Source organism: Peromyscus eremicus, chromosome 4 (genome assembly GCF_949786415.1).
Source record: "Peromyscus eremicus chromosome 4, PerEre_H2_v1, whole genome shotgun sequence".
In the NCBI taxonomy this organism is placed as follows: domain Eukaryota; kingdom Metazoa; phylum Chordata; class Mammalia; order Rodentia; family Cricetidae; genus Peromyscus; species Peromyscus eremicus.
This window is the reverse complement of record NC_081419.1, coordinates 100,816,268-100,843,328: the sequence shown is the minus strand read 5'-3', so window position 1 is coordinate 100,843,328 and position 27,061 is coordinate 100,816,268. Positions and strand designations below refer to the sequence as shown.

Genomic DNA, 27,061 nt, shown 5'->3' with positions numbered 1-27,061 from the left:
ACTAAACTCACGCTCACAGACATGATGGGAAGAGAAGGGTTTCAGCTGAAGCCAGGGAGTAAGAGAGGGTAACAGGAGGTAGAAGGACTAACATGCATTGTGCACAGCAGACTGTCAAAGAATAAAAACAAGATTTTAAAAATAGGAAGAATTAAATATATGAGTTAAAATATATTCGTATACATACACACACACACACACACACACACACACACACACACACACACACACACTGGCCATCATGTGAATCTCTCTTAAGAATATCAAAAGTTTAAAAAAACTTACCACTTTACACACACTATTCAAAATATTTTACCCCTCTTTTTTTAAAAAAGGAGATTTAATATTTATGTATGTGGATCTGTATCTGTGTCTGTGTGAATATATGCCACGTGTGTACAGGTGCCTGGAGGTCAAGAGAGGGCATCGGATCCCTCTGCCGATGGAGGGTACTGGGAACTGAACTCAGGTCCTCTCAAGAGCAGCAAGCACTTTTAACTGCTGAGTCATTCTCTCTTCAGCCCTAATTTACCTCTCTTTTAATAATGGGATCAGGGTGGTCTAGGCATTCAATTATGGTTATCTGGTGTTGAAGAGCCAGAGAAGGATCCTGCTGGATAACATAGGTAAGAGCCTTCAGTCCTAGAAATAAAGATCACATTATAGTTCAACGACCTGAAATACGTACCCAGCCAATCTCAAAAGCTCTCTCTCCAATTTCCATCATAAGAACCAATCACCTTACCTAAATACTTGAGGTTTATTTTGGGTGACAGAACAAACTTCCCAATGCACTTGACGGCCTTCTCAAGCAATTCTGATTTAGGGTAAATAGAATAGATTGTGTGCACACACTCAAACAGAATAGCTAAGGAAAGGAAATACAAAAATGACAGGTATATTTCAGTACAACAGAAGAACAAGTTTGTATAGAACTTGAAATAAAACTAAGTGGAGGAAATGTTTCAGTCTAAATCTTATTTATAAAAAATTTCTAAAGAAACAATTTATTTTCATGCTAAGCAGTTATTTGGGTTAACACAGTACAGAAAATGTTGTCACCAGTAAAAAAAGTATTGTGCATTCATTCACACAAGTATATACTGAACCCCTATATACGCCAGAAATGGTGTTAACACTACGGCTACAACAGTGAACGAAATAGTTAAAAACCCGCCCTTCAGAAGCCCACAATCTAACACATACATTAAAAAACACATTTGTTATTTCTGCATAAACAAATCTTCCCAACACTCCTTGAATACTCTAAAATAATAAATTTTCAAGTAGTTCCTACCAGTACACAATAACCATCTTAGTATGCACAGCCATTTATTTGAAAGGCAGGGGTCACTATTTAAGAATCTTCAGGCTACTTATTTAAAAGTAATCTCTAACATATAGAACAGGTTATTATATATCTTTAAAATGCTCAATTTTAATTTCCTGATAAAGTCAAAAGAATAACTACGATGATTAAAGAGAATACAAATTCTTTCAGCTCCTTTGAAGAACACGAGCTGATGCATTTTGTCGGGTAAAGGGTCACTGAGGCTGAGGTGGAGGCTCAGTGGGTGAAAAGGGCTTGCTGGGTTCACCTCCTCAGGGCCCACATAAAAGCTGAGCACGGTAGTGCAGATCTGTACCATCAGCACCGAGGGAAGAGCATGGAGGCCAGAGGAGGCTCACAGACCAGTCAGTCTGGCTAAGAGCTGAGTTCCAGGGTCAGTAAATAGACCTGGTCTCAAAAAAAAAAAAAAAAAAAGTAAAGATGGGGGCTAGGAAGAAGGCTCAGAGGTTAAGAATGCTTGCTGCCCTTGCAGAGGACCAGAGTTCAGCTCCCAGCACCCACACTGGATAAATCCCAGCTCCAGGGCAATCCAATGCTCTCTTTTGGCCTCTGAGGGGACCTGAATTCACACACACATACACAAACACACATAATTAGAAACAGAATAAGTTAAATTTAAAAAAAAGTGAACAGTGACAGAGAAAGACACGAGAAGTCAACCTCTGACCTCACATTTGCACACAAGAAAGAACACACACAGGTGTACACAGAGTAATACACCACACGTATGAATATACCACACACACACCTAAAGAGAGAGAGAATTATTAAGCTATCATTAAGTCTTACAAGGCCTGTGCAATCACAGCATCTGAAAGGAGACATAAATGAAAATGTGGTGATGCACGCCTGCAATCCCAGCATCCAGAGGCAGGAGTGCTGAGCGCTCAGGCCAGCATAAACTATATAGTGAGTTCTGGGCCAAACAGGAAGACACAGCAAGACTATCTCAAAACAAAAACACATGAAGAAGACAAAAAGAAAAAAGTGAGACACCATACAGGCACAGAAGCAGCAGATGTAAAACAATTACAAAGTAAAGTACGTCATGGGCCAACAGAACCGCTCCATCCCCACAGCCCAGGCTGAAACAACCGCACATTTCCATTATGCATGCTTGTAAGATGTTCAACATACAACCAGTAGGACTTCACACCAGATGTCACACATCCATTAATGCACAAATATTCTGCAGGAAGATTTCATAAAACATCTTCTGTAACTGAGGTAAGTAAATCAGAATCTGAATTACTAATCAAAAGGGCGCTGATTTTTAACATAAAAACTATAGAGTAAGTGAACCTAAAGCTACCGGCTGTATATTCAGAGGATGCACTAAAATGGGCAAACACCACAGTCCATCCTGAGCCTGCTTTGGTAAGCCGATGAGCTGAAAATCATTTTTATATTTTACAGAAGATTCCAACAATACAGGAGTGAAATTGAAATGGCTCAGCGGGGGGGGGGGGGGGGAAGCACTCGCTTGGTGACCCGAATTTGATCCCAGGACCCATGTGGTAGGAGAAGAGAATAAACTCTAAGTTGTCCTGACTGCCACAGGCAAGCTGTGGAATGTAAGCATTTTTGTGGGCACGCACACATAAAGAAGAAATTAAGATTTTTTTAAATAAAAAAAGGGAGAATATGCAATAGAAACCTAAGTGGAACCAGACATGGTAACACATGTTTATAATCCCAGCATGAGAAAGAGGAGGCGGGAGTATGAAGAGCTCAAGGTCACCTACAGCTGTGTAGGGATTGAGGCCAACACAGGCTGTTTTAAGAGAGAGAGAGAGAGAGAGAAAGAGAGAGAGATAAATCTATGTGACTTGAAAAATCTAAAATACTTAAAATCATGGGCATTATTTGAAAAACAAACAAACAAACAAAACAAACAAACAAACCTTGCTGAACCTCGAACTATCACAACAGTACTAAGTAAGATTTAAAATGATGATATTATGTTTTTCTATTATAACTGATTTTTTTTTGCCATTCAGAACTCTCCTGGTATCAAAATTTATTTTACAAACAAAAAAAATTGTCATCATCCATCTACACTCTAAACTTTTTTATAGCTGCTCATGAGATTACTGGGATACTAGTATAAGAAGTAATACTTCAAAAGCTGTATTTAGGCATAATTAAGTTGAAAACCAATTTGATGAATTTTTTCGTTTCTTTTTTTGAGGGGGATGGTACAGGGTCTCATACATCCCAGGCTGACCTTGAACTCACTATGTTGTGAAGGATAACCTTGAACCTGGAGGTCCTCCTGTCTTCCCCTCCATGTGTTGGTAGGCAGTGACCCTACGCCCAGACCGTCATGGACTTCAGGGACTCTATCAACTGAGCTATATCCTCTTTCCTATTTGATAGATTTTTAAAAATTATTTCCCCACTTAGAGCTCTCCAATACTACAAAAATCTGGATATACGCTTATAACCAAAAGAACAGCCTATCCCACCCCTCTTGGCAGTGGTTAAAATAAAAAGTGCTTCTGTAGGTTTCCAAGCTGAAAAATACATCAGCACTAGAGAACGGCTAGTGGGTAAAGGCACTTGCCACAAAATCCTGGCAACCTGAGTTCGATTACTGGAACATACAGAAAAGTAGGTGGAGAGAAAGCTGTGGCCTGATCCTACATGTAAACCTACACGTGTAGATCATAAATACACAGATACCTTAACAATAAAGCATTATACTCTGTGTACTTTTCAATAACAATCCATGCTCTAATCCAAATACAAAGTATAAATTATTAAATTAAAAACTGTAATGTTCTAACATTGATGACACTAGTTTTATCTTTGATATTTTGGGTTAGATTGTGCTCAAACAAAATTTAGAGTTCTTTAGACTAAATTTTACTTCTGTCTTATCCTGAACAGTCAAAGAAATTTAATTGTTAAATGCTTTAAAAACTTCAAATAGAAACTTTTTACATAATATGTCACAGACTTAATTATCTTCAAAATTAGATGTTTTGGTAGGTGTTTTCAACAAGGACAACTCTAACAAGGAATTTAAGTACATATTTAGTAGATGTCACAATTTCACAGCTGAAAAGATAGCTCAGTTGATAAGGCGCTTGTCAAGCAAGCCAGAGGAACAAATATGAGGACCTCTGTTAGTTCCCCAGGACCAACAGAAAAAGCTGGACATAGTGCACATGCTTGCATATCTATACTCACAGCAACACCCAAGACTGCCCTCTGGCCTCTACATGAAAGTGCACACACATGCATGAGTACCTACACACACACACATACTTGCATATCAACACTCACACACACAAAGCCACAATTTCATATTACCACTATTTTCAGGGCCCACATTAACCCAAAGAACCATCTTAAAATTAATGCATAAAATTTCTTTGGAATTTATGTTATTGTAACACAGACGTAGCTCCACCACTGAAAAGCACTACCAGTCATTAGGAAAACATGTTCATATTTTACCTACCATAAGTGACATTGTGATTTAACTCGGCTCTTCGTAAGGATTCATCAAGAACATCATACATTAATTCACTTGTCCTGTTTAAGAGATATTTTATTTGCGGGAGAATTATAGCATTCTAACCCAACAAAATAGTTTTTCAAACTTCTCTCTCTTTAAAACTGAGGATCTACAGAAGACAAGTGAAAAAAATTCATTTTACAGTAAAGTTATACAAATTTCACATCAAAAGAACTCATTTGGTCTTTTCTTGAGATAAACTTCCTCCTTTACCAAAGTGACTAATTTAGACTAATTTAGCCAATGAGGAAATACAGAAAAGTCACCAATACTGTCTCAACCTGGTCCTAGTTTACAGACTAGACTCTTATTACGCATGTGCTCTTATAGTTTTATTTGTAACAAAATATTCTGCTTTAAATTACAATATTAATATTTCACATATCCTTGGGCTGGGGAGATAGCTTAGCCATTAAAGGCTAGGCTCACAACCAAAAATATTTCACATATCCAGATTATTTCAGGTAGTATCAACTGGTTTGCTGTTATAAATATATTCAAATTCTAGTTTTTTCCTAAAGAGTAACTAGGTTCCTTAGGAAGAAAATTTTAATTTCCACTTATATTAAAAATAAACAAACCACTCATGTTGTTATGGTCACTGACTACAGTGACAGTTAATCGGATTGAAGTAGATACTTTAAAAAATTTAAAAACAACAATTTTTTCTAAAATGCAATGTTTCTGCAGCCTCAGCACTCTGCCCCCAAGAGGCGAACACAAAAACTAATGCTTCTCAGCTGGTAATTTTTATATGCTTTAAAAATTAAAAAACAGAATGGAAAAAATGCCAAGCAACAACAGAGTTCATGCACATTACTACAAACAACAGAAATGGAAATGATCTGGAGCCATGCAAACTGGGCATGAACATTTCCATCTCCTTCAGCGCTTTTCTCTTCTTTTAGAAATACAGTTAAAAAATCAATTGGAAGTAGATGTGCTTTCATTTGTCTAGATGGAAGTATAAATATTCAATGAGAATCCAGGATGACATTCTAAAATGTGTCATTTTATTATGTATTTCTTCCTCTATAGCAGATACAACAATCCATCTACAAATTCAATATACTACACCAAGATTATAGTACAGTTTCTCAGTTTTACAAGACAAGGTATTCAGGAGGCAAAAACCTCACAAAATATGAAAACAATTATGGACATAGTTGAGCTAAATATTAATAATCTAAGATGCACAATGCTAGAAAACACAAGAAACTATTCAAAAAATAAATATAAAACATTTTCCTAAGAAATTTTTAAAATTAAATACTTAATAATCATGTTAGGAAGTAACATTTATACTTTGCTACATTGAGCTACATAATAGTGTCATATGAATTACAAATATTTTAAAATATATAATAAATAAATAAAATAGTAAATATTTTATGTGCATGAGTGCTTTGCTTTCTTGTATGTCTGTGTACCATGTGCATGCCTGATGCCTATGGAGGCCAGAAGAGGGTACTGGAGTTACAGACGGCTGTGAGCTGCCACAAAAGTGCTGGGAATTGAATTTCGGTCTTCTGGAAGAGCAACATGTGTTCTTAACCTATGAGCAATGAACTGTAAGATTGAGTTCATCAAACTTCAGTCCCATGAACTGTAAGATTTATTAATACAGAATGTCATTATAGCTGGTTCAACAAAGGAAAAAACATTCTAATTTTCTATACTGTAAGAGTTAGACTCTACATATCTGTTTAATTGAATCTAGTTACCATCTGACTGAACTATCTGAAGGAAAAGGGTATCTTATTCATCCTTTGTTTGTTTGTTTGTTTGTTTGTTTGTTTGTTTTTCAAGACAGGGTTTCTCTATGTAGCCCTGGCTGTCCTGGAATTCACTCTGTAGACCAGGCTGTCCTTGGACTCACAAAGATCCACCTGCCTCTGCCTCCCTAGTGCTGGGATTAAAGGTGTGCACCACCACTACTACCACCTGGCTCTTATTCATTTTTGTATATATTCTCCAAATTCATTCACAAAGAAGGTAATGACAATAGAATTAGTAGATAAATTCACTAAATGTCCCTGAAGTTACTTCCTGACAACACACAAGGACATTAAGTCCTTTTTTAGACCAGTAAGGTATAATATAGTACCATGAAATTACTAATTTTCGGGCAGAATTCCAATAACCTTGAACTAGAGCTCCATGGTATACTCCTGATGTGAAGCTGATGAGGCACTTTGAAAAGCAATAGACTGAAGGATGGTCCCTTTGGAAGGCTAAGAACTAAAACTAAGATGGACCCACTGCTTAACACTGATTAGCAAATATTTTCTTAGGACAGAAAAATCCTTGCTCTCAAAGAAACTAAATGTAGTTAGACTTGCTCTAAGATACTTTAAAAGGAGACACTTTGAAAACAATTGTATGCACACTGGGCATAGAGGTGCATGCTGGTAGTCTAGCAACTCAGGGTGGAAGTAGGATGTCAGAAGTTCAAGGTCATCCTTAGCTACACAGTGAGTTGGAGGCAGCCTGGAATCCATGAGACTATTTTAAAAAAGAAAAGCATAAAAAGCAAGAACTATAAGAGGTGTATAAACAAATGATGTAGGAGCAGGAACTGAGATGGCTTGAATGAGAACAGCCACCATGGGCTCACTTACTTGAATATTTGGTCCCCAGTTGGTGCAACTGTTTGGAAGGATTATGAGGTATGGCCTTGTTGGAGGAGGTGTCACTGGGGTGGGCTTTGAGTTTTCAAAAGCCCATGCTATTCCCAGTAGCTCCCTCTTTCAGCCTCATGTACGTGGATCAGATGTAAAGTCTTTCCCAGTGCCATGCCTGCCTGCCTGCTGCCATGATCCCAGCTATGATGGTCATGGACTTTACTACCCTCTGGAACTGAGAGCACCAAAATTAAATGCTTTCATTTATAAGTTGCCGTGGTCATGGTGTTTTGTCATGGCAATAGAAATGTAACTAAGACAGAAAGTGGTACCAGGGAGTGGGCTATTGCTGTAGACAGGCCTGACCATGCTGGTGTTTGTTTGTTTTGTTTTGTTTTTGGAAATGTGGAAGACTTTGGGACTTTGGACTTGGAAAGCTGTTGAATGCTGTAAGTGGGGATTAGTGGGCCATCCTTCTAGGAGCTTGGAAGACAGTAGTGCTGAGAGCAATGTGGACCGTGGAGGCCTAGTTCAAGAGGTTTCAGATGTGAACAATATTAGTAACTGGGTTAGAGACCATGCTCGTGATAATCTGGCAAAGAATGTTGCTGACTTCTGCCCTTGTCTTAAGAATCTGTCTAAGGCTAAATTGAAGAGGTTTGGACTAATTTTGTTGGTAGAGGAGATTTCAAGACAGCCAGTATTGACTATATCACATGGTTATTAGCAATCACTCTTTATTTTGTTTTTTTCGAGACAGGGTTTCTCTGTGTAGTTTTGGTGCCTGTCCTGGATCTCGCTCTGCAGACCAAGCTGGCCTCGAACTCACAGAGATCCACCTGGCTCTGCCTCCCAAGTGCTGGGATTAAAGGCAAGCACCACCCCCACCCAGCTAGCAATCACTCTTACACAGATACAATGAAAAGGAGCAAGGCAATATGCAGCACTCCTCCATGACCTTTACATCAGCTTCTGCCTCCAGGTTCCCGAACTGTTTTGAGTTTCTGACCTAACTACTTTTGAGGATGAACTGTTATATGGAAGTGTGATTAAAGAAACCCTTTCCTCCCCAAGTTGCTTTTGGTCACAGTGTTTCATCATAGCAATAGAAACTCTAACTATGACATGTACAATTCTTGGAACTTAAAAAAGTCTGTTATTTCAAAAAGCATTACAAAAATTGTACACACACACACACACACACTCCTATCTCCAAGTGAAGCAAGAGTTGGCAAAGGACAACCATAGGTCTGACATAGCCAGAAAACTATTTTTGGTTTGTTTAGTTTTATTTTCAGTATTAAGAAACTAGCATTTGGGACCAGAGAGATGGCTCAGTGGTTAAGCAAACTGACTGCTCTTCTAGATGACCCAGGTTCAACTCCCTGCACCACATGGCTGCTCACAACCACCTGTAACTCCAGTTCTAGGGATTCTAACACCTTTTTCTGGCTTCCATGGGCACCAGGCACACATGTGGTGCACAGACATGCATGCAGGTAAAACATCCATCACAGCTAGGCGGTGGTGGCGCACGCCTTTAATCCTAGCTCTTAGGAGGCAGAGGCAGGCGGATCTCTGTGAGTTCAAGGCCAGCTTGGTCTACAAAGTGAGCTCCAGGATGGCCAGGACTGTTACACAGAGAAACTCTATCTCAAAAAACAAACAAATAAAATAAGATCCATACACATAAAAATTTTTTAAATAAAAAAGAAACTATCATTTAATTGAAGCCTTAAAAGGACAACAAAATTAGTGCAAGAATATACATGATGAGTAAGATGTGAAAATTCTCAAATCATACAGCATCTACTCCAGGATCCCACTCCCAAACTATGGTCCTCCTAAGACCAGTGTCCACTAACCTCTCTATAACAGAGTTTGGTGGCATCAGGAAATGAACGAGGGTGGGTTTTTCTCTAATTCTTCTTAATATTTGCGTGCTTTATTCTTTTTGTGATTGAAAACTGCATTCTCTTTGTTGTTGACATTAACTTTATTCTAAATTTCTACTATGGAAAAATGTAAAGATACACAAACAAACAAAAGAGTAGTGTGAACCCACGCTCTCACGACCTCACTCCCGGCTGAGTCATGGAAAGAGTGTGAACCCATGCTCTCACGACCTCACTTCCGCTGAGTCATGGAAAGAGTAGTGTGAACCCATGTTCTCACGACCTCACTTCCGGCTGAGTCATGGAAAGAGTGTGAACCCATGCTCTCACGACCTCACTCCCGGCTGAGTCATGGAAAGAGTAGTGTGAACCCATGTTCTCACGACCTCACTCCCGGCTGAGTCATGGAAAGAGTGTGAACCCATGCTCTCACAACCTCACTTCCGGCTGAGTCATGGAAAGAGTGTGAACCCATGCTCTCACGACCTCACTTCCGGCTGAGTCATGGAAAGAGTGTGAACCCATGCTCTCACGACCTCACTCCCGGCTGAGTAATGGAAAGAGTAGTGTGAACCCATGTTCTCACGACCTCACTTCCGGCTGAGTCATGGAAAGAGTAGTGTGAACCCATGCTCTCACGACCTCACTTCCGGCTGAGTCATGGAAAGAGTAGTGTGAACCCATGCTCTCATGACCTCACTCCCGGCTAAGTCATGGAAAGAGTAGTGTGAACCCATGTTCTCACGACCTCACTTCCGGCTGAGTCATGGAAAGAGTGTGAACCCATGCTCTCACGACCTCACTTCCGGCTGAGTCATGGAAATAGTGTGAACCCACGCTCTCACAACCTCACTTCCGGCTGAGTCATGGAAATAGTGTGAACCCATGTTCTCACGACCTCACTTCCGGCTGAGTCATGGAAATAGTGTGAACCCATGTTCTCACGACCTCACTTCCGGCTGAGTCATGGCCAACTTAATCACTTCCTACGTGTGAAGACTGTCTGTGAAGTTAAATCTAAAATAAATTGCCTTAGGCATAAATGTTTCAAATAAAGTACATTTATACAAGATAAGGATGGTTTGTTTATATAGATGGATAGATGGATGGATAGATGAATGGATGGATATAGATAGATAGATAGATAGATAGATAGATAGAGGTTTACAGTTCCTTTGTAACATATACACATATGTGTAGAGTCATAATTCCTTAACATTTTATGTCCAATTTGTGTTCAAATTTTTAGTTACATCATAGTTTCCTTGAAAATCAGGATCCAAATCAGACTATTCATATACATGTATACGTGTTTGGGCACACAGACTGTGGCACCCATGTGGAGCTCAGAGAACAGCTTACAAGAGTCAGTTCTGTCCTGCCACTATGTGGGTTCCAGGGACTGAACTCAGGCCATCAGGCTTGGTGGAAAGCACCTTAACCTTCTTAGCCATCTTGCCAGCCCAGGTCCCATACATTTTAATTGGTTAACTTTTCTAAATTTCTTTAATCTGTATAGTCTCACTTTTCAATTTTCTCTTCCATCTAATTGTTGATGAAAATCATGTCTGCTATTTCTCCACAGCCTGTATCTTGCTTGTAGTTAACACCATTAGTATATTTCTCTTTGTGTTTCCTATAAAATGGTAACTAGCTCTAAAAAAGGCTGTGTGAATTTAGTTAAATTTCAGCATAGATGCTTCCAAGAGACAATTTCTATCTTTGATTTATTATTTGCTGAAACAGATAATAAATATTATATTTTGTGTTCCTTTTTATGACTTTTATGTTTTTATTAGCATCTATTAATAAAAATGGGCTTTATTATGACATTTTCATAATAAACATAATATATTTTGAGTCATACTCATTCCTCTTTATGGCTGCAAATGATGAATAGTTTTTATATGTTGGGAAAAAAAACCAAAAGGATAATACATAATGAAATATACAGATCATCTGAAATTCAGGCTTCAATGTTTACGAAACATTTTCCTGGAACACAGTAACCTTCACTAAATTATGTGCTCGATGTGGTTGTTTTCCATCGGCAACAGCAGAGTGCAGCAGCTGCGGCAGGCACCCTATGACCCTCACAGGTGAAATACTGACGATCTGGTCCACCCTCCAGCCAGAGATTAAGCAAGTATGCTTCACAAGGGGAAACATGGAGAAGCTAGGAATGGCCCAGTCACCTGAAGGACTGACTCTGTGTTCTCACGCTGGTTTATTTACCGCCAGTAAGCCAGTAAGGGCTAGAAAATTTAGTTTTTGTGAACCTTCTCGGTGACTAAGCCAAGGCTATGATATGGTGTGGTCATCACGTGACTTGGGAGAGTTTACCTTTGATCGTCCTTTCCCAGCAGCCCCAGTATTCTCAAGAGCTGAATCTGTAACCATGGCGCTGGCACGCTGTGGTAACTGAACTCAACTGGGAGCTTTCCTCCCACCACTTGCTTTAAAATTGTTACAAAACTCTCAGTCAGATCTTTATATCCAGATGAATTTTCCTACATTAAAAAAAAAAAAATCTGTTAATAATAATATCTTTCCTATTTTTTTTGAGACAGTCTCATATAACCCAGGGCTGACCTCAAATGTGCTATATAAGCAAGGTTATTCTTTTATATCCATACATATATATGTGTATATATTTTATAATTTCATACATAAATACTGTATTTACATCATTTCTACTCCTCCCTCTTACCCTACCAACTCCTCCCATGTCCCTCCCCGACTCCCTCTCAAATTCATGATCTCTTTAATTATTGTAGTCACTCACACACACACACACACACACACACACACACACACACACACACAACAACTTGCTGAGTCCATTTAGTGTTGCTCATATGCACATGTGTTTAAGATGACCACCTGGTACTGGATAGCTTATCAGGGGGCTCGTTCCCAGAGAAGACCAATTCTCCTCAAGTAGCCATTAATTGCCTGTAGCTCTTCATCTAGGGTGTGACCTTGTGAGATTTCTCCCATCCACAATGGGATGTCACCTGGTGTCACTGTTCAGGTTTTGTTTAGGTGACCATACTGTTGAGATTTCATGGGTGCAGCTCCCTGTCACATTACGGCAGATGTCCTGGTCCTCTGGCTCTTACAATCTTCCATCCTTCTTCAGGATGTTCCCTGAGCTTGAGGTGTGGTAGTTGTGCTGTAGATGTATCTGTTGTGTTAGGCACCCCGCAGTCACCTGTCCTCTAAATTTTGACCAGTTGTAGATCTGAACTCCTGATCTTTCTTGCATACAATTCATATTATCAACAACTTACAAAAGTTACATTTAGAAGTATGTAACAGTGTAAGATATATTTACGTGTGTGTGAGTGTAGTAGATATGTGTGGTATCTGCACACATGTGTTCATGAGTGTGTGCATATGCACATGCAGAGTCCAGAGGTGGATTCTGGGTATCCTGCTCTATCACTCTTTGAATTATTCTCTTGAGGCAGGGTCTCTTGCTGCACCTAGAGCAAGACTGTCAGCCAGGAAGCCTCAGAACCCTTTTGTCTCTACCTCCCTCAGCACAGGGCTGTAGGCACATATGGATGGCCACACTCAGCTTTTATGTGGCGCTAGGATCTGGTCTCAGACCTTCCTGCTTGTGCACAAGCACTCTTACCCACTGGGCCATCTCTCCAGCCTGACAGTGGTATAAAGTATTCATCATTTTATTGAAATATCTGCATTTTCTTCTAATTCCATAGTGATATTGTTACAATGGTAATGACTGAGCACATGCTAAAATTGCCAACTTACCTTAATCATCCTAAGGTATATATGCAAAGAGGCAGCCATGACCCCAACATCTCTGTCACAAAGTGCTTTCCGAAATTTAGTATGGATATGCTGTACTTGATTAGGGGCAATGAGGTAAAATTTGTATAATGCCAGAACTGCTTTTCTTCGTATAATCTCCCTAAGGATAAAAAATGAAATATAAACAAGGCAACCTGGGCCATCAAGTATCTACTACTAATTATTTTATTCTAATGCAGCAAAGTATGAAAAAGATAAAAATCTTACTTCTTGGTAAGAAGTAAGATTTAAGAGACCCCTTCTGGGGGGGAGGGAAGACTGTGGAGAGGTGTGTGTGTGTGTGTGTGTGTGTGTGTGTAGGCCAGGTTGATATCAGTTATCTTCCTCTATCACTCTCTACCTTCTTTTTTGAGACAGGGTCACATACTTACTTAATCTGGAGCTTGCTGACTCCATTTCACCAGACTGGCTGGCTACAAGCCCTGGGGACCTCCCTGTCTCTGCTCTCCAGCACTAGTATTGCAGGTGCATGCTGACAGGCCTGGCTTTTACGGAGGTGCTAGGGTCCAAACTCAGGGCTTCACGGTAACACCCCAAGCACACTGGCAACTGAGCCTTCTCCTCAGTCTGTCTGAAGTTCTTGTTTCTGAGATGAGGTCATAGCCCAGGCTGGTCTCCAGTGCATGATCTTCCTGCCTCCGCCTCCAAAATGTGACAAATACAGGTATGAACCACTATGCCCAAAAGAAACTTTAACTGCCTATCAGTTATAAATACCCCTAATTACAGAACTTTCAGTAACAGCATAGGCTACTTTTGAAATCAATTAAAACAAGAGAAATAAATTCTGTAATCTCTTGATTCTGTTTTTGTCTCTTCATTAAATAAGGATAAAAATTTGTTTCCTATAAAAGGCAAGCATACTCCAAATATTGCAGTGACAGGGAAGCATGGGGGCACGTGGATAAAACAATGTTACTCCTCTTCTTCTGGGACTTGTTTTTAAAGCCTCGTGATAATAAGTTGAAGTATAAGCCAGTCTCACACTTCATCTGTAGCAGATTATGCCTACCAAACATGCAGCAAAAATGAAGCAGTTTTTCATTTTTGAATGCAAAACTATATCCTAGTTTTTTATTTCTTTGGTTGGTTTTGACTTTGTGTTTTGTTATTGTGTTTCAGTGCTGGGGACTGACTCAGAAAATCATACATACCAGACAAGGGAAAGACCCAAGTTCAAATCCCAGCACCCAAGATGGATGGCTCACAACCATCTATAACTCCAGCTCCAGGGGCATCTGATGCCTCTGGCCTCTGTGGACACCTGCACTCAGAAGCATATACCCATACAGGACACATGTGAATACCCATAATTCTAAATTAGAAAAAAGGGGTAAACATAAATATATATTAGAGCATAACAACATGTCCATTTAGGAAAACAGCTGTAGTCCATTTCCCCATAGGGCCATGGCCCCCTGAGATAGGAGCTTGTGACTAGGCTCACAGTACCAGGTGGGAGCCCTCCATTACAGCAAGCTCTTCTCAAAGCTTATGGGAACCTACAGCTTTGTAAGCTATTAAAATACATAGTTTAAAAGGAAGGGTTTGAACTGAGGTACCCTGTAGCAGCAGGCAACACTTTTCCCAGAAAACAGGGGTTATTAGGAGCTGTTGTTCAGGAAGGTCCTAAAGGCCCCAAACAACAGAGGCCATTGCCATTGCTCCTGGTTTACCACAGCTACGTGGGACAACCGTGCTGCTGAGGTCCACACACTTGGTTACAGGAGTTTGCTGTGTTGCTGTGTCCAGCCCTTTGCCCGAGTGCTCCTGTTTGCACATCATGCACTTTATCAACCAAGTCACACCGCAGCTCCCGATCCAACACATGCTTGATAAAAACACTGTTTACCTACAGACTGTTAGAGATCTGGGTTTTTCCCCCCTCTTATACATCATCTATTTCATCTGTTTTAAGAAGTATATTTAACATTCTAAAATAATATCGCATTGTGTTCTGTGTACACAAATGGTAAACTCTTAATCAAGCTGGAAATAGCCGGGAAACTTTCTCCTGATGGCTAACTTTCACAGTTGTTATAGCTGCTTTTGATGTCCACTTGCCACAAATCAGAGTCACCTGAGTATGGAGCCTCATCTGAAGGAGTGTCCTGACTGCCTGGACTCCTGTGGGAGGGCGGGCCCACAGCAGTTCTGGGCTGCACCTTTGGGTATCAGCCCAGATCAAAAGGGCATAGCAAAAGGAAAATCACCCCACTTTTGCTGGCCTGGCCTCCCTCCTGCTGCAGAGTCAATTTGCCCTGTTGTTACTGCTACCGCTGCCGATTCTTTTGCTAACAGCAGAACCAGCATTTCCAAACTTTCGTGAACTAGGATCAGGGATTCTCCAGGAACCTTCTGGGCTTCAGCACCAGACTGGGATTGCTGAGGCACCTTGCCTTTTGAAGTGAGAGACTATGGGTCACGTTTTCCCTGTTGTTTCCCAATCCTACCCTCTCCTATGAGGAACAGCCACTGTGGGACTATTCTGACCGATGAAGCACCCAGTCTCAAGGACTGAGTAATTACCAGGTTCTCAATTTTCAGGTGGGATTCTGCTATTGTTACTATTTTAAAGCTGACTTCTCTTTCTTTCCTTCCTTCCTTCCTTCCTTCCTTCCTTCCTTCCTTCCTTCCTTCTTCTTTCTTTTTGTTTTGTTTTTTTGAAACAGGGTTTCTCTGTGTAGCTTTAGGGCCTGTCCTGGAACTTGCTCTGTAGACCAGGCTGGCCTCGAACTCACAGAGATCCGCCTGGCTCTGCCTCCTGAGTGCTGGGATTAAAGGCGTGCACCACCACCACCTGGCAAAGCTGATTTCTTAAATTTTTACTAATAATAATTTTATACTAATAATAATTTTATACTATACATGTAGATACATATATATGGTTGGAGAACTCCCTCAGTGGTTAAGAGCATGTGCTGCTTTCTTTTTCTTTATGGTTTTTCAAGACAGGGCTTCTCTGTGTAACAACCCTGGCTATCCTGGAACTCCCTTTGTAGACCAGGCTGGCCTTGCATTCACAGAGATCCACCTGCTGCTGCCTCCCAAGTGCTGGGATCAAAGGCATGGCACTACCATGCCCAGTGCATGTGCTGCTCTTAACCTCTTCCCGAGGACCCAAGTTCAATTCCCAGCACCCATGTCAGGCAGCTCACAACTACCTAAGATTCTAAATCCAGGAGATCTAACACCTTTGGCCTCTGTTGGCACCTGCACTCCCGTGCACACACCCACACACATACATATGTATACATAATTAAAGTAATAAGAAGTCTTTAAAAATATATGTATGTATATGCATAGAGTGTGTGTGTGTATACACATGCACCATTGGTTCTGTTCCTCTAGAGAACTCTGACTAATACAATAGTGCTGGGAAGCGTCACGCAGGCCACTGGGGGAGAAAAGTCACCAATGGTCTTCCACAGAGGTAGACCCTATATGCACCAATTCTGACCCTGCAGGCCACTGGGGGAGAAAAGTCACCAATGGTTTTCCACAGAGGTAGACCCTATATGCACCAATTCTGACCCCACAAATGTGCCAATGAAATAGCGGCATGACTAATCCGGGGTGACCAGCCACTCTCTAACTGGATAGGAGGCCTGTTCCACAGGAGGGAATTGATGCCTGGTACTGTAAACCTGGACAAAAGTCTATGTTTGGGGGTCACAGGCCCCATGAGGGAGCCTACTATTATTATTTTGCTAAATGGACACATTGTCAAGCTGTCTTCTAAATATTATGTTTATACCCATAAATTAGTGCTTTTCTCAACCTTAGTTAGAAAAACTTTTTTGCAGCAGAGCAGTGGTTAATGCAGAGACTTCTAACTGGTCAAAGTGCTGAGAAAAGTGACTGATGAGTGCTCAGCCTTAAACAAGACATCTACATCACCAACACCATCCCCCCAAGGCTCAGGGGATGTCTTGGAAAAGGGGGAGGAAAGAATGTAAGAGCTGAGGATGCGGAGGAATACCGAGAAAGACCGTCTTCTGGACATGACATAGTCATTGCCCCATGAACTCACTGTAGCTCTGGCTACCTATATAAACCTGCACAAAATGAAGCCAGTTAACATTGCAGCATGAACAGTAGAGAGGCTCAAAAGGCCCCAGCTTTAGCTGAGAAACTACTGGCAGTTGACGGCTGTTGGGGAGTGGGAGTCATGTTTCTTTGGGACATGGCCACTATTAGATTGCTCATGTTCTGGTTCAACACCCATACATATCTGGGTGGCACTAACTGGACTCAGGAGGTTGTTGTTGTTGTTATTAGTATTATTAGAAGAAGGGGGAAAAAGACATGAAGGTGAAGAGGATGTGTTGGGAAGGGTCTAGGGAGTTACAGGTGGATATGATCAAGATACTTTGTACAGATGTATGGAATTGTGAAAGAATAAATAAAATATACACTTAAATAAACATTTGTTTTGAAATATATAGTATAGACAACTGTGTCAAAATAACTGACTTACTTAGAATGTTGAAGTTTATCTTCTATTAATGGAAGAACAGCTGGAATCATTTCTCGAGGGAAAATCTGGCTGACAACAGTAAGTGCCATACACACTTCTACCAGATTAGTGCTCTGCAGGTCCTGTCGTCAGGAAGAAAGAAGTCAGTCTGCACAAGTTTAACACCATAGCAACCTTGCTTACGTAGTAATTTCCCCCAACTTTATAATCAACTTAGACATTCACATCTGCCTCAGCACCTACAAAATACCACTCCCCCACCCCCCCACCCCCGCACTGGTTTCATTTGCTGTAATAGTCAAAGGCAGCTGACTGGCTACAAGCCCAAACAGTCTCCTTTGTTACAGCCCTCAAACTTTTCCAAACCAATAAAACAACTTTACAAACTTTTCTAGTTAATATAAGTGAAGCTTTACAATTTATACAACAAAAAGTATATATATGCTCATATATACTTATACATGCATATAGTCTATAAAGTGATCCAATACAACTTTTAAATATATTTTTAAAAGTTTGAAAGAAGGCTGGTAAGGTGGCCCAGCAGGTAAAAGAAATTGTTTACTAAGCAATGACGATCTAAATTTGATCTCCAGACCCCACAAAAAAAGCTAGACATGTGGTAAGCATCTCTAACACCAGTGCTGTGGTAAGATGGGATGCTGAAATGGGGAAAATGCCCAGAAGCTCACGGGCCAGCTAGCCTGGAGTTTGCAGCATGACAGAAACAAGAGACCCTGCCTCAGCAGTGTAGGAGAGAACCAGTTCCTAAAGGTTGTCCTTCAACCTCCACATGCGTGCCACAGCATGTGAGCATCTGCACACACATGTCCATGTACACACTAACAAATAATTTTTCCAAGTTTGAAAGGAGCTGGGGAGATGGTGCACAAGGATGAGGACCTGAGTCTGATCCCAGCCCCCATGTAAAGACCAGGCGTGATGATGATGACACATCTGTCTGTTATCCCACACTGGGCAGGGGGAGACAGGAGAATCCCTGGAGTTCATGGTTAGCCAGTTAGTCAGGGAAAAATGTGGGGACAAGCAAGATGGCTCAGTGGGTAAAAATATTTGCCACCAAGCCTGAGGACCTGAGTTCAATCCCCGGGAGATATGCACAATAAATAAACATAATTAAAGAAAATTATAAGAAAGGTAATACAAAGTGTAGACGGCGTCATCTTGCTCAGCTTTTCTACAGGTGCTGGGGTCAGACCTGGGTCCTCATGCTTGCACTGGACACACCATCTCCTCAGCTCCCCTTTTAAACTTAAAAAAACTGAGTTATTGGTGTGTGTATGTGTGTGTGTCCTGATGACCTGAGTTCAATCCCCAAGATACACACACAATAAATAAATAAATAACCAAATAAACCAATTTATATCTTAGTAAACTGGAGGGCAATTGAGAATAAAACCTGATATCAACCTATGGTCTCCACATGCACACACATTCATGTACAACCTCTCTGTCTCTCTCTCTCTCTCTCTCTCACACATACACACACACACCCCTTATATGTGTGTGTGTATATATATATGCATACATGTTCATGTTATCTCTTACACACACACACACACACACACACACAGTGTGTACAGTATGACTTTAAATTAAGAAAAGAGCACACACACATATGAAAAGTCTGATAGGTGATAAACAGGAAGGCTTGAGGCTTTTAGAAAATGGTGGACGACAGACAAGTTCTGCTAGATTCTCCAAAGAACCAACCAGGGAAAGCACTCAGAACTGGACAATGGCCCCAAATTCTGGTTTAACAGCAGAATAGAAGAAACTTTAACAAAACAGAACAAGGAAAAAATCCAGACTCTGTCATGGTGGGCCTGGGGAGCTCTCCCCGCCCAGTGAAAGAGAATGACCAGACCAGAAGTTAGGACAGAGCGCCTCAGAAAATCTGCACTACACTCTCAGAAACATACATGTTAAAGTGTGTGTGTCAGGGAGACAGAAGACAAAAGGTGTGGAGGTAGGAGAGGTTCTGGGAAAGCCACACTATCAACAAATTTCGAGCAAGTATTACAGGACTAGCTGCTGAATCTGGCCAGCAGAACAGTTCTGCACTGCAGAGAAGAAACTGAATTGTATTTGTACAGTGCTCAGCCAACTGGAAACTTGATCAGAACTAGAGTCTGCGGGGAACCTAGACCCGGGTTTCAATGTTGAGCTGGACACTGGAAGAGACACCCAGAAGTATGGTGAACTATCAAAACTAGGTCTTTTTCTTGACTCCTTTTTAAAAATCGTGTGTATGATGTGTGAGGAGAGGAGCAGTGTGTGCATGCATGTGTGTAGAGGCCAGAGGACAACGGTGTGGAGTCAGTTCTCTCCAGCCCTCTGTGAGCTGCTCCAGGAATAGAACTCAATCATCAGGCTTGCAATCTAAGCCCTTTACCCACTCAGCCATCTCATGGTGGTCCCCAGACGGACTCTTGAAGTACTGCCCACAGGTGTGACCGGCATCTAGGAGCCCAAGGAGAAACATGGGAAGAAACTGGGACCAGCCAGCAGGCAGGATTGCACTCAGACATCCCAACCAGCTCTCTCCACTTACATTTATTCCACCTTTATTTAATACCCAATGCCAATTTAGGCAGGCCAAGTCTATCTTTCTCTAGTCTTTCCCTTTGCACTTCCTTCTCACAGGCTTTCTTAAAGAACATGGCTGATGTAGTTTGTGCCATCTCCGTCACAGACTCCTAACAGTGTTTTATATTATCTGATTGCCTTTTTTATTTTATTTATTTTTATTTTTTTGGTTTTTCGAGACAGGGTTTCTCGGTGTAGCTTTGCGCCTTTCCTGGAACTCGCTTTGGAGACCAGGCTGGCCTCGAACTCACAGAGATCCGCCTGCCTCTGCCTCCCGAGTGCTGGGATTAAAGGCATGTGCCACCACTGCCCGGCCCTGATTGTCTTTTTTAAACCTTTCTCTTTTCATTCAACATTTAGTCAAAATTGTCTCCTCCCCAGCTCTGCCCTTGTTCCTGCTGCTTCCCACTTCCCTTTACTTTTCCCTCCTTTATTTTTCCTGTCACCTCAATACTAATCAGTAACCTGAATGTTTTTCATTCATAGTCACAGTAACTGCTATGGTAGTACACACAGCACTCTCCGGGTTCAATTACTGCGTACTCACAGTGGGTCTACCCACCGATGGCCACTGTTTCCTGCAGATGGAATTCTCCAAGGTGAGGACTGAGACTTGACTCTAGTGCAGAGGAAAAGGTACTTCCGCCCTATCATGCGGCCTCATCTCTCTTGAAGACTGCAAGCGACAGTAGGGTGATTTAAAGACAGAAATCCACCCAGAAGGACAAACGTGGTATGTGCTCACTCATAAGTGGATACTAGATAGAAAGCAAAGAACAACTGGACTGCAACCCTCAGAACCAGGGAGACTACCTAGTGGGGGGGACCCTAGGATGACTATGGCTTATAAGTTTTGGTTTTACTCAATTACTGGGCAAGCCTCAGTGAAACACTTCACTATTAGGATAAGAATTTATACTGTATCAAGCTGATAATAGAAAAAAAATAATAAAAAGAAAGGAATAAAAAAAAAACCCCAGAAATCCAGCCACCAACCCGATGCTACAAAACTCCAGGACCACAAAGAACCAAAGCAACAGAACCCCTCCAAAAATTGCTAAGCCCACATTAGTGGCCTCAAAACAGAGTGGATTAGATGAAATCCCAAGCAAAGAATTCAAAAGAATGATTATAATCTTAAAACCTAGAAGAGGACAACTGTAAACTATGAATGAATTTCAAGAGAATACAAAATGCTGAATGAAATAAAGACATCAACACAGGGAATAAAAGTGGAATTCTGAAAAACACTAAATTGAAATATTGCAAATGCAAAATGCAATTAAGTCTTTAAATAAGAAGTTCCATGGAAAGTCTCACTGACAGAATGGATAAAGGGGAGGGCAGAGTAGCAGGGCCTGAAGAATGACAGGGTACAGGAATTGGAACATTCAGATTACAACAAATACAAAAAAATGGTAAGTAGAAGCAGAACATTCAGTATCTGTTGGACGCAATGAAAAAACAAAAATCTATAAATTATAGGCATTAAAAGAAAGGCATAAAAACATATTCAATATAATTACAGCAGAAAATTTCCAAACCTAAGGAAAAAGATTACCCATCCAGGTATAGGAGGCATTTAGGGTACCAAATAGAGGAGGCCAGAAAACAACCTTCTGATTTCATCTTACACCTCAAACACCAAATATGCAGAAGATATACTAAATGCTACAAGAAACACTGTGGTGTCAGGATGATAATGACCCCCATAAGCTCATATATTTGAAAGTTTTGTCCCCAGTTGGTCAAACTGTTGGGGAAGGATTAGGCCTTTCTGGAAGAGGTGTGTCACTGGGGCTGGGCTTTGATGTTCCCGGTGCACACTCTTCCTCATGGTTGTGGATCAGGATATGAGCTCTCAGCTGTTCCTGCCAGCACACCTGTGCTCTGCATCATGGACTCTAACTCTGAAACTATAAGCCCAGTTAGCAAAGTACTTTCTTTATAAGTTGCCTTGGTCATGGTGTTTTATCACAGTAAGAGAAAAGGAACTGAGACAAACGCAAGTCAGGTAAGGGCACGCTCATCAAAACAACAGATCTTTAGCAAAACTTGTAAAGTTTTTAAAGTCAGCAGGACTTGGAGTTGTATTTCAAGCTCTGAAAAACAAGTGCCAGGTGACCACATGCAGCAAGACTGTCTGTAAACTGAAGGAGGGAAAAAAAGCTTCCCCACAACAAAAGCAGGCTAATGGTGACTACAGAGACTCATAACTGGTAAACATTATGAGAATGAATGATCGTTGGATGTCCAGCCATAAATGGAACATCTCATCACCCCTCCAAGGCTCTGGGAACATCATGAGGAAGGAGCAGAAAGAATGTAAGAGCCAGGGAGACGTTGGGAAGGAGGATGGAATGCTAACTTCCAGCCATGACATGGATATTTACTCTTGAGCTCATAGCTGCTGTAATTACCTGCACAGAATCTGCACAGGAATGGGCCATCAACACCCAGTCCTGGAAGAGAAAGAGCTCTGGGCTGCAGCCCTCCCTGAGGATGTATATGCACTTGTCTGATGGAGACAGGGTAGTCAGCCACCAGTAAGGTGCCCACGTTCCTGTTAGTAAGACTTTACCTACTCTCCTGTAAATAACAGTAGTGAAACTCATCAGGTCACACAAGAAAAAGGCATGAACATAGCAAGGGGGGTGGGGTAGCTGGGAGACCAAGAGGACGAGCAGGAGTCAGAGGAGAAAGAGAGGACCACAGAGTGAGCATGACCAAGCTGCATTGTCTATAGGTATACAGATGCTATAATGAAGCCCACTATTATCTACAAATAACATACACCAATAAAAAACTTCTAGAAAAGGCTGAAGAAATAAAAAAAAAAATTAAGTCAATTCTACAGAAGACATTTGAAGAAATCCTTCAGACTGAAAAGAAAGATGAGCATACTCATGAAGCCCAGGAAAAATAAACCACACAAAAACATTAATTAAGTAAAGGAGGATCAAGAAAACAGCCAACACTACAAAATCAACAAAATGGCAGGAATTAATATACACCTTACAATAACAACTATGCATACTAACTGCCTCATTTCACCAATCAAAAGACACGGAATGCCTTACTGTATCTAAACAAACAAACACAACAACGTGCTTCTATTTGTTGCCTCTACAGCATGCACTTCACACTCAAAGACAGACAGCCTTCTGTAAAGGAGAGAAAAGAGTATCTGTTGGGCGGTGGTGGCGCACGCCTTTAATCCTAGCGCTCGGGAGGCAGAGGCAGGCGGATCTCTGTGAGTTCGAGGGCAGCCTGGTCTCCAAAGTGAGTTCCAGGAAAGGCGCAAAGCTACACAGAGAAACCTTGTCTTGAAAAACAAAAACAAAAACAAAAAAAAAAAGAAAGAAAAGAGTATCCAAGGAAATGGAATTAGGAAACAAGCAGGTGGTTGTGTTCTACTAACTGACAAAATAGACATTAAGCTAAAACTCATCAGAAGAGTTGAAGAGGGGAACACACTTATTTGCTCAGCATGTAAAGTCTATGCTTCACAAGCCTGACTACCTTAGTGCAATCCCTGGATCCCACAGTGGAAGGAACCAGCGCCCCAAAATTGTCCTCTGACATTTACATGGTACATGCACTCTGGCGAGCACACGCCTGTGCCCATACACACACACACACACAGACCCAGACCCAGTAATAATAATAATAAGTTGAATTTAAACTTTAAAAAAAAATCAGAGAAAATGCAAACAGACAATGTAAAGATGTACCTTAAGAATCTTGGCTAAACAAGAACAAATCTAAAAGCAGTAGGTGGGAAGACAGGAGATCAGAACAGAAATGAATGAAACAGAAATGAAGAAAAGCAATCAATGAAACATCTGGTTCTTTGAACGGATACATGAGCTTAACACTTAGGCAAAACAGACAAAGAGAATGTGGACTCAAATTAATAAAATCAGAGATAAAAGGGAGACATTTCAACAGATATCAATGAAATTTGGAAAATCATTAGAACATGTTTTAAAAATTCATATTACACTAAATTGGGAAATTTAAAATAAATAAATTTCTATGGGGCTGGAGAGATGGTTTAGTGGTTAAGAGCACTGGCTATTCTTCCAGAGGACCTGGGTTCAATTCCCAGCACCCACATGGAAGCTCACAACTGTCTGTAATTCCAGCTCCAGGGGGCCCAACACATAGCAAAACACCAATGTACATAAAATAAAAATAAATTAATTAATTAAAATAAATAAATTTCTAGATCCATACCTATCAAAATCAAACCAAGATGAGATAATTTAAATATATCTACAACAAGCAACAGGACTGAAGCAGTAATAAAATCTCCTAATTAATCCCAGCACTCGGGAGGCAGAGGCAGGTAGATCTCTGTGAGTTCAGGAGTCACAAAGCAGATTAACTCTACCAGACCTTTAACAACTATGTAGGACTAAACTTTCTCAAATTATTCCAGAAGAGAAAAAGGAAGAGATGCTACCAAACTCTCTTTATGAAACCTAATCAGGACATGAAAAGAAATCAAGGACTAATTCCTCTGATGAAAACAGATGTCAAAGTTCTTAATAAAACATTTGCAAACTGTCAGGCACGTTAGAACACATTTTAATCCCAGCACGCAAGAGGGAGAAGCAGGCAGAACTTTGTGACCAGGCCAGCCAGGGTTTGAAACATAGGGAGACCCTGTCTAAAACGAACACACCAAACCTAACACACCAAATCCAAGAACAAATCAAAATATCCTGCACTATAATCAAGTCAGTTACATTCCTGAGGTGCAGGATGGTTCAACATCTGCACATTAATAAATACATCACATAAGTGGACACAAGACAGAAATCACAGGATCATCTAAATACGAAGAAGGATTCTGACAAAATCCAACATCTCTTCGTGATAAAAGTCTCAAAGAGACTAGGAATAGAAGGAACATAATAAAGACTATAGATGGCAAACTTAAAGCCAGCATTATACTAAATGTGGAAGACCTCAAAACAATAAGCAAGAAAAGAAAAGAAAGACAGAAACACAAAAGGAAGAAACTCGAAGTACCCTTATTTACAGATAAGATTCTATCCATAATAAAACCTAAAGACCCCACCAGAAAACTCTCAGACTGATAAACTCTTTCATGCTCAACATACAGTATATATTGTATGAGAATGTCATAAGCCAGGCAGCGTATGCCTATATTCCCACTCCACTGTGGAGGTACAGGCAGGAGGATCAGGAGTTCAATGCCATCTTTAGCTACAGAGTGAGTTTGAGGCCAGTCTGAGATACATGAGATCCTGTTTCAGAAAGAAGGGTGGAGTGGGGAGAATAACAGAAAGGTCCTTATATTATTTATTCTCTCTCTCTCTCTCTCTCTCTCTCTCTCTCTCTCTCTCTCTCTCTCTCTCTCTCACTTACTCACACGTTAAGAAAAATAAAACAGCTGGAGATGCAGTTCTGTTGGTAGAGTGCTTGTCTAGCATGTACAAAGCCCTAGGTTCACAATCCATAATGTCATAAACCAGTTGTAATGGTGCACACTGCAATCTTATCACTCAGGATCCAGGAGGATCAGAAGTTCAAGGCCAACCTTGTATACCAGAGGCCTACTCTCAAAAACTAGCCAGGCAGTGGTGGTGCACACCTTCAATACCAGCCCTCAGTAGGCAGAGGCAGGCAGATCTCTGTGAGTCTGGCACCAGCCTGGTCTACACAGTGAGCTCCAAACCAACCAGAGTGTAAAAAACAAAAACAGACAAGAGAAAACCCTTCTAGACGCTAGCTCACAACTGCCTGTAATGCTGCTCCAAAGGATCTGAGGCTCTCTTCTGACCTCCACTCATTACACATACATATAATTAAAAAAATAAGTCTCAAAAAATAAACTATATTTCTAAGCCGATTCCATAAGTAAACCTACACTTTCAAAATTACTTAAGTAACTATGACTAAAGAGAAACGTCATGTGAAGACAGAAGTAGACTTCATGTTAACCAGCATACAATAGATACGGTACCTTTACCACTGTATTCACAAGGAGAAGCAAAAGTTCATGACTTTCATGTAGAAATAAAGAAACAGCCAAATAACCTATTAAAAAATGAAGGAAAAGTTTTCATTACTACATATCCCCAAAAAATCCCTTTCCTAGTAAGTTAAAGCAATAATCTACCCCAAGTTTTAAGTGTGAAACATATCAGTTACAGGCACTATAAAAACAAAGTGTGAAATACAAGATTAACACACGTCTCTAAGAAGATTCCAGGTGTCCTTCATCCTGCACACTCAGAGCTACAGGTTCTTACAAGCCCTATGAATGACACAGAGTTCTAGTGAAAATCTCTGTATTACCAATCAAAATATTCTCTATCTTGAGCTCAACACAGAATTATTCAAAAACTTAAGTCATTAAGTTAGCATCAGTCACTGATGATTTATTTTCATTATCATATGAACTATCTAAAACCTGCCTATCTGATACAATGTTACTCCTATCTTATTTTCTCAACTTGAAGACAGTGTTGAGCAAGTACCAGTTGTTGAGGAAAGACACACTGTCTACCACATTAAATGTACTCACTGTCTTAAACAAGCATTTCTATTTAAACATTATATTTTAAGACGGAGGAATGAATATAAGGCATCATGACAAATAAAATGAACATGGAATCCATGTGCTTTATGGCATTCCTGGCCACTTTTCACATTGGCAATGATATTTATTGGTTACTATGTGTCAATAACTCTACAAGC

The 27,061-nt window shown here is 40.6% G+C and overlaps 1 protein-coding gene across 1 annotated transcript in view; it reads right to left on the bottom strand.

Annotated features, from left to right (window-relative positions):
* Ap4e1 (adaptor related protein complex 4 subunit epsilon 1) overlaps positions 1–27,061 on the bottom strand; it is a 62,486-nt gene that overhangs the window by 26,261 nt on the left and 9,164 nt on the right. Inside the window, exons 4-10 of the mRNA XM_059261339.1 lie at positions 26,325–26,398; positions 17,717–17,838; positions 13,177–13,336; positions 11,740–11,906; positions 4,821–4,894; positions 746–868; positions 533–642 (exon numbers count right to left, since the gene is read on the bottom strand). Coding sequence (XP_059117322.1) covers positions 533–642; positions 746–868; positions 4,821–4,894; positions 11,740–11,906; positions 13,177–13,336; positions 17,717–17,838; positions 26,325–26,398 — 830 coding nt within the window. The remainder of the gene's footprint in view (positions 1–532; positions 643–745; positions 869–4,820; positions 4,895–11,739; positions 11,907–13,176; positions 13,337–17,716; positions 17,839–26,324; positions 26,399–27,061) is intronic.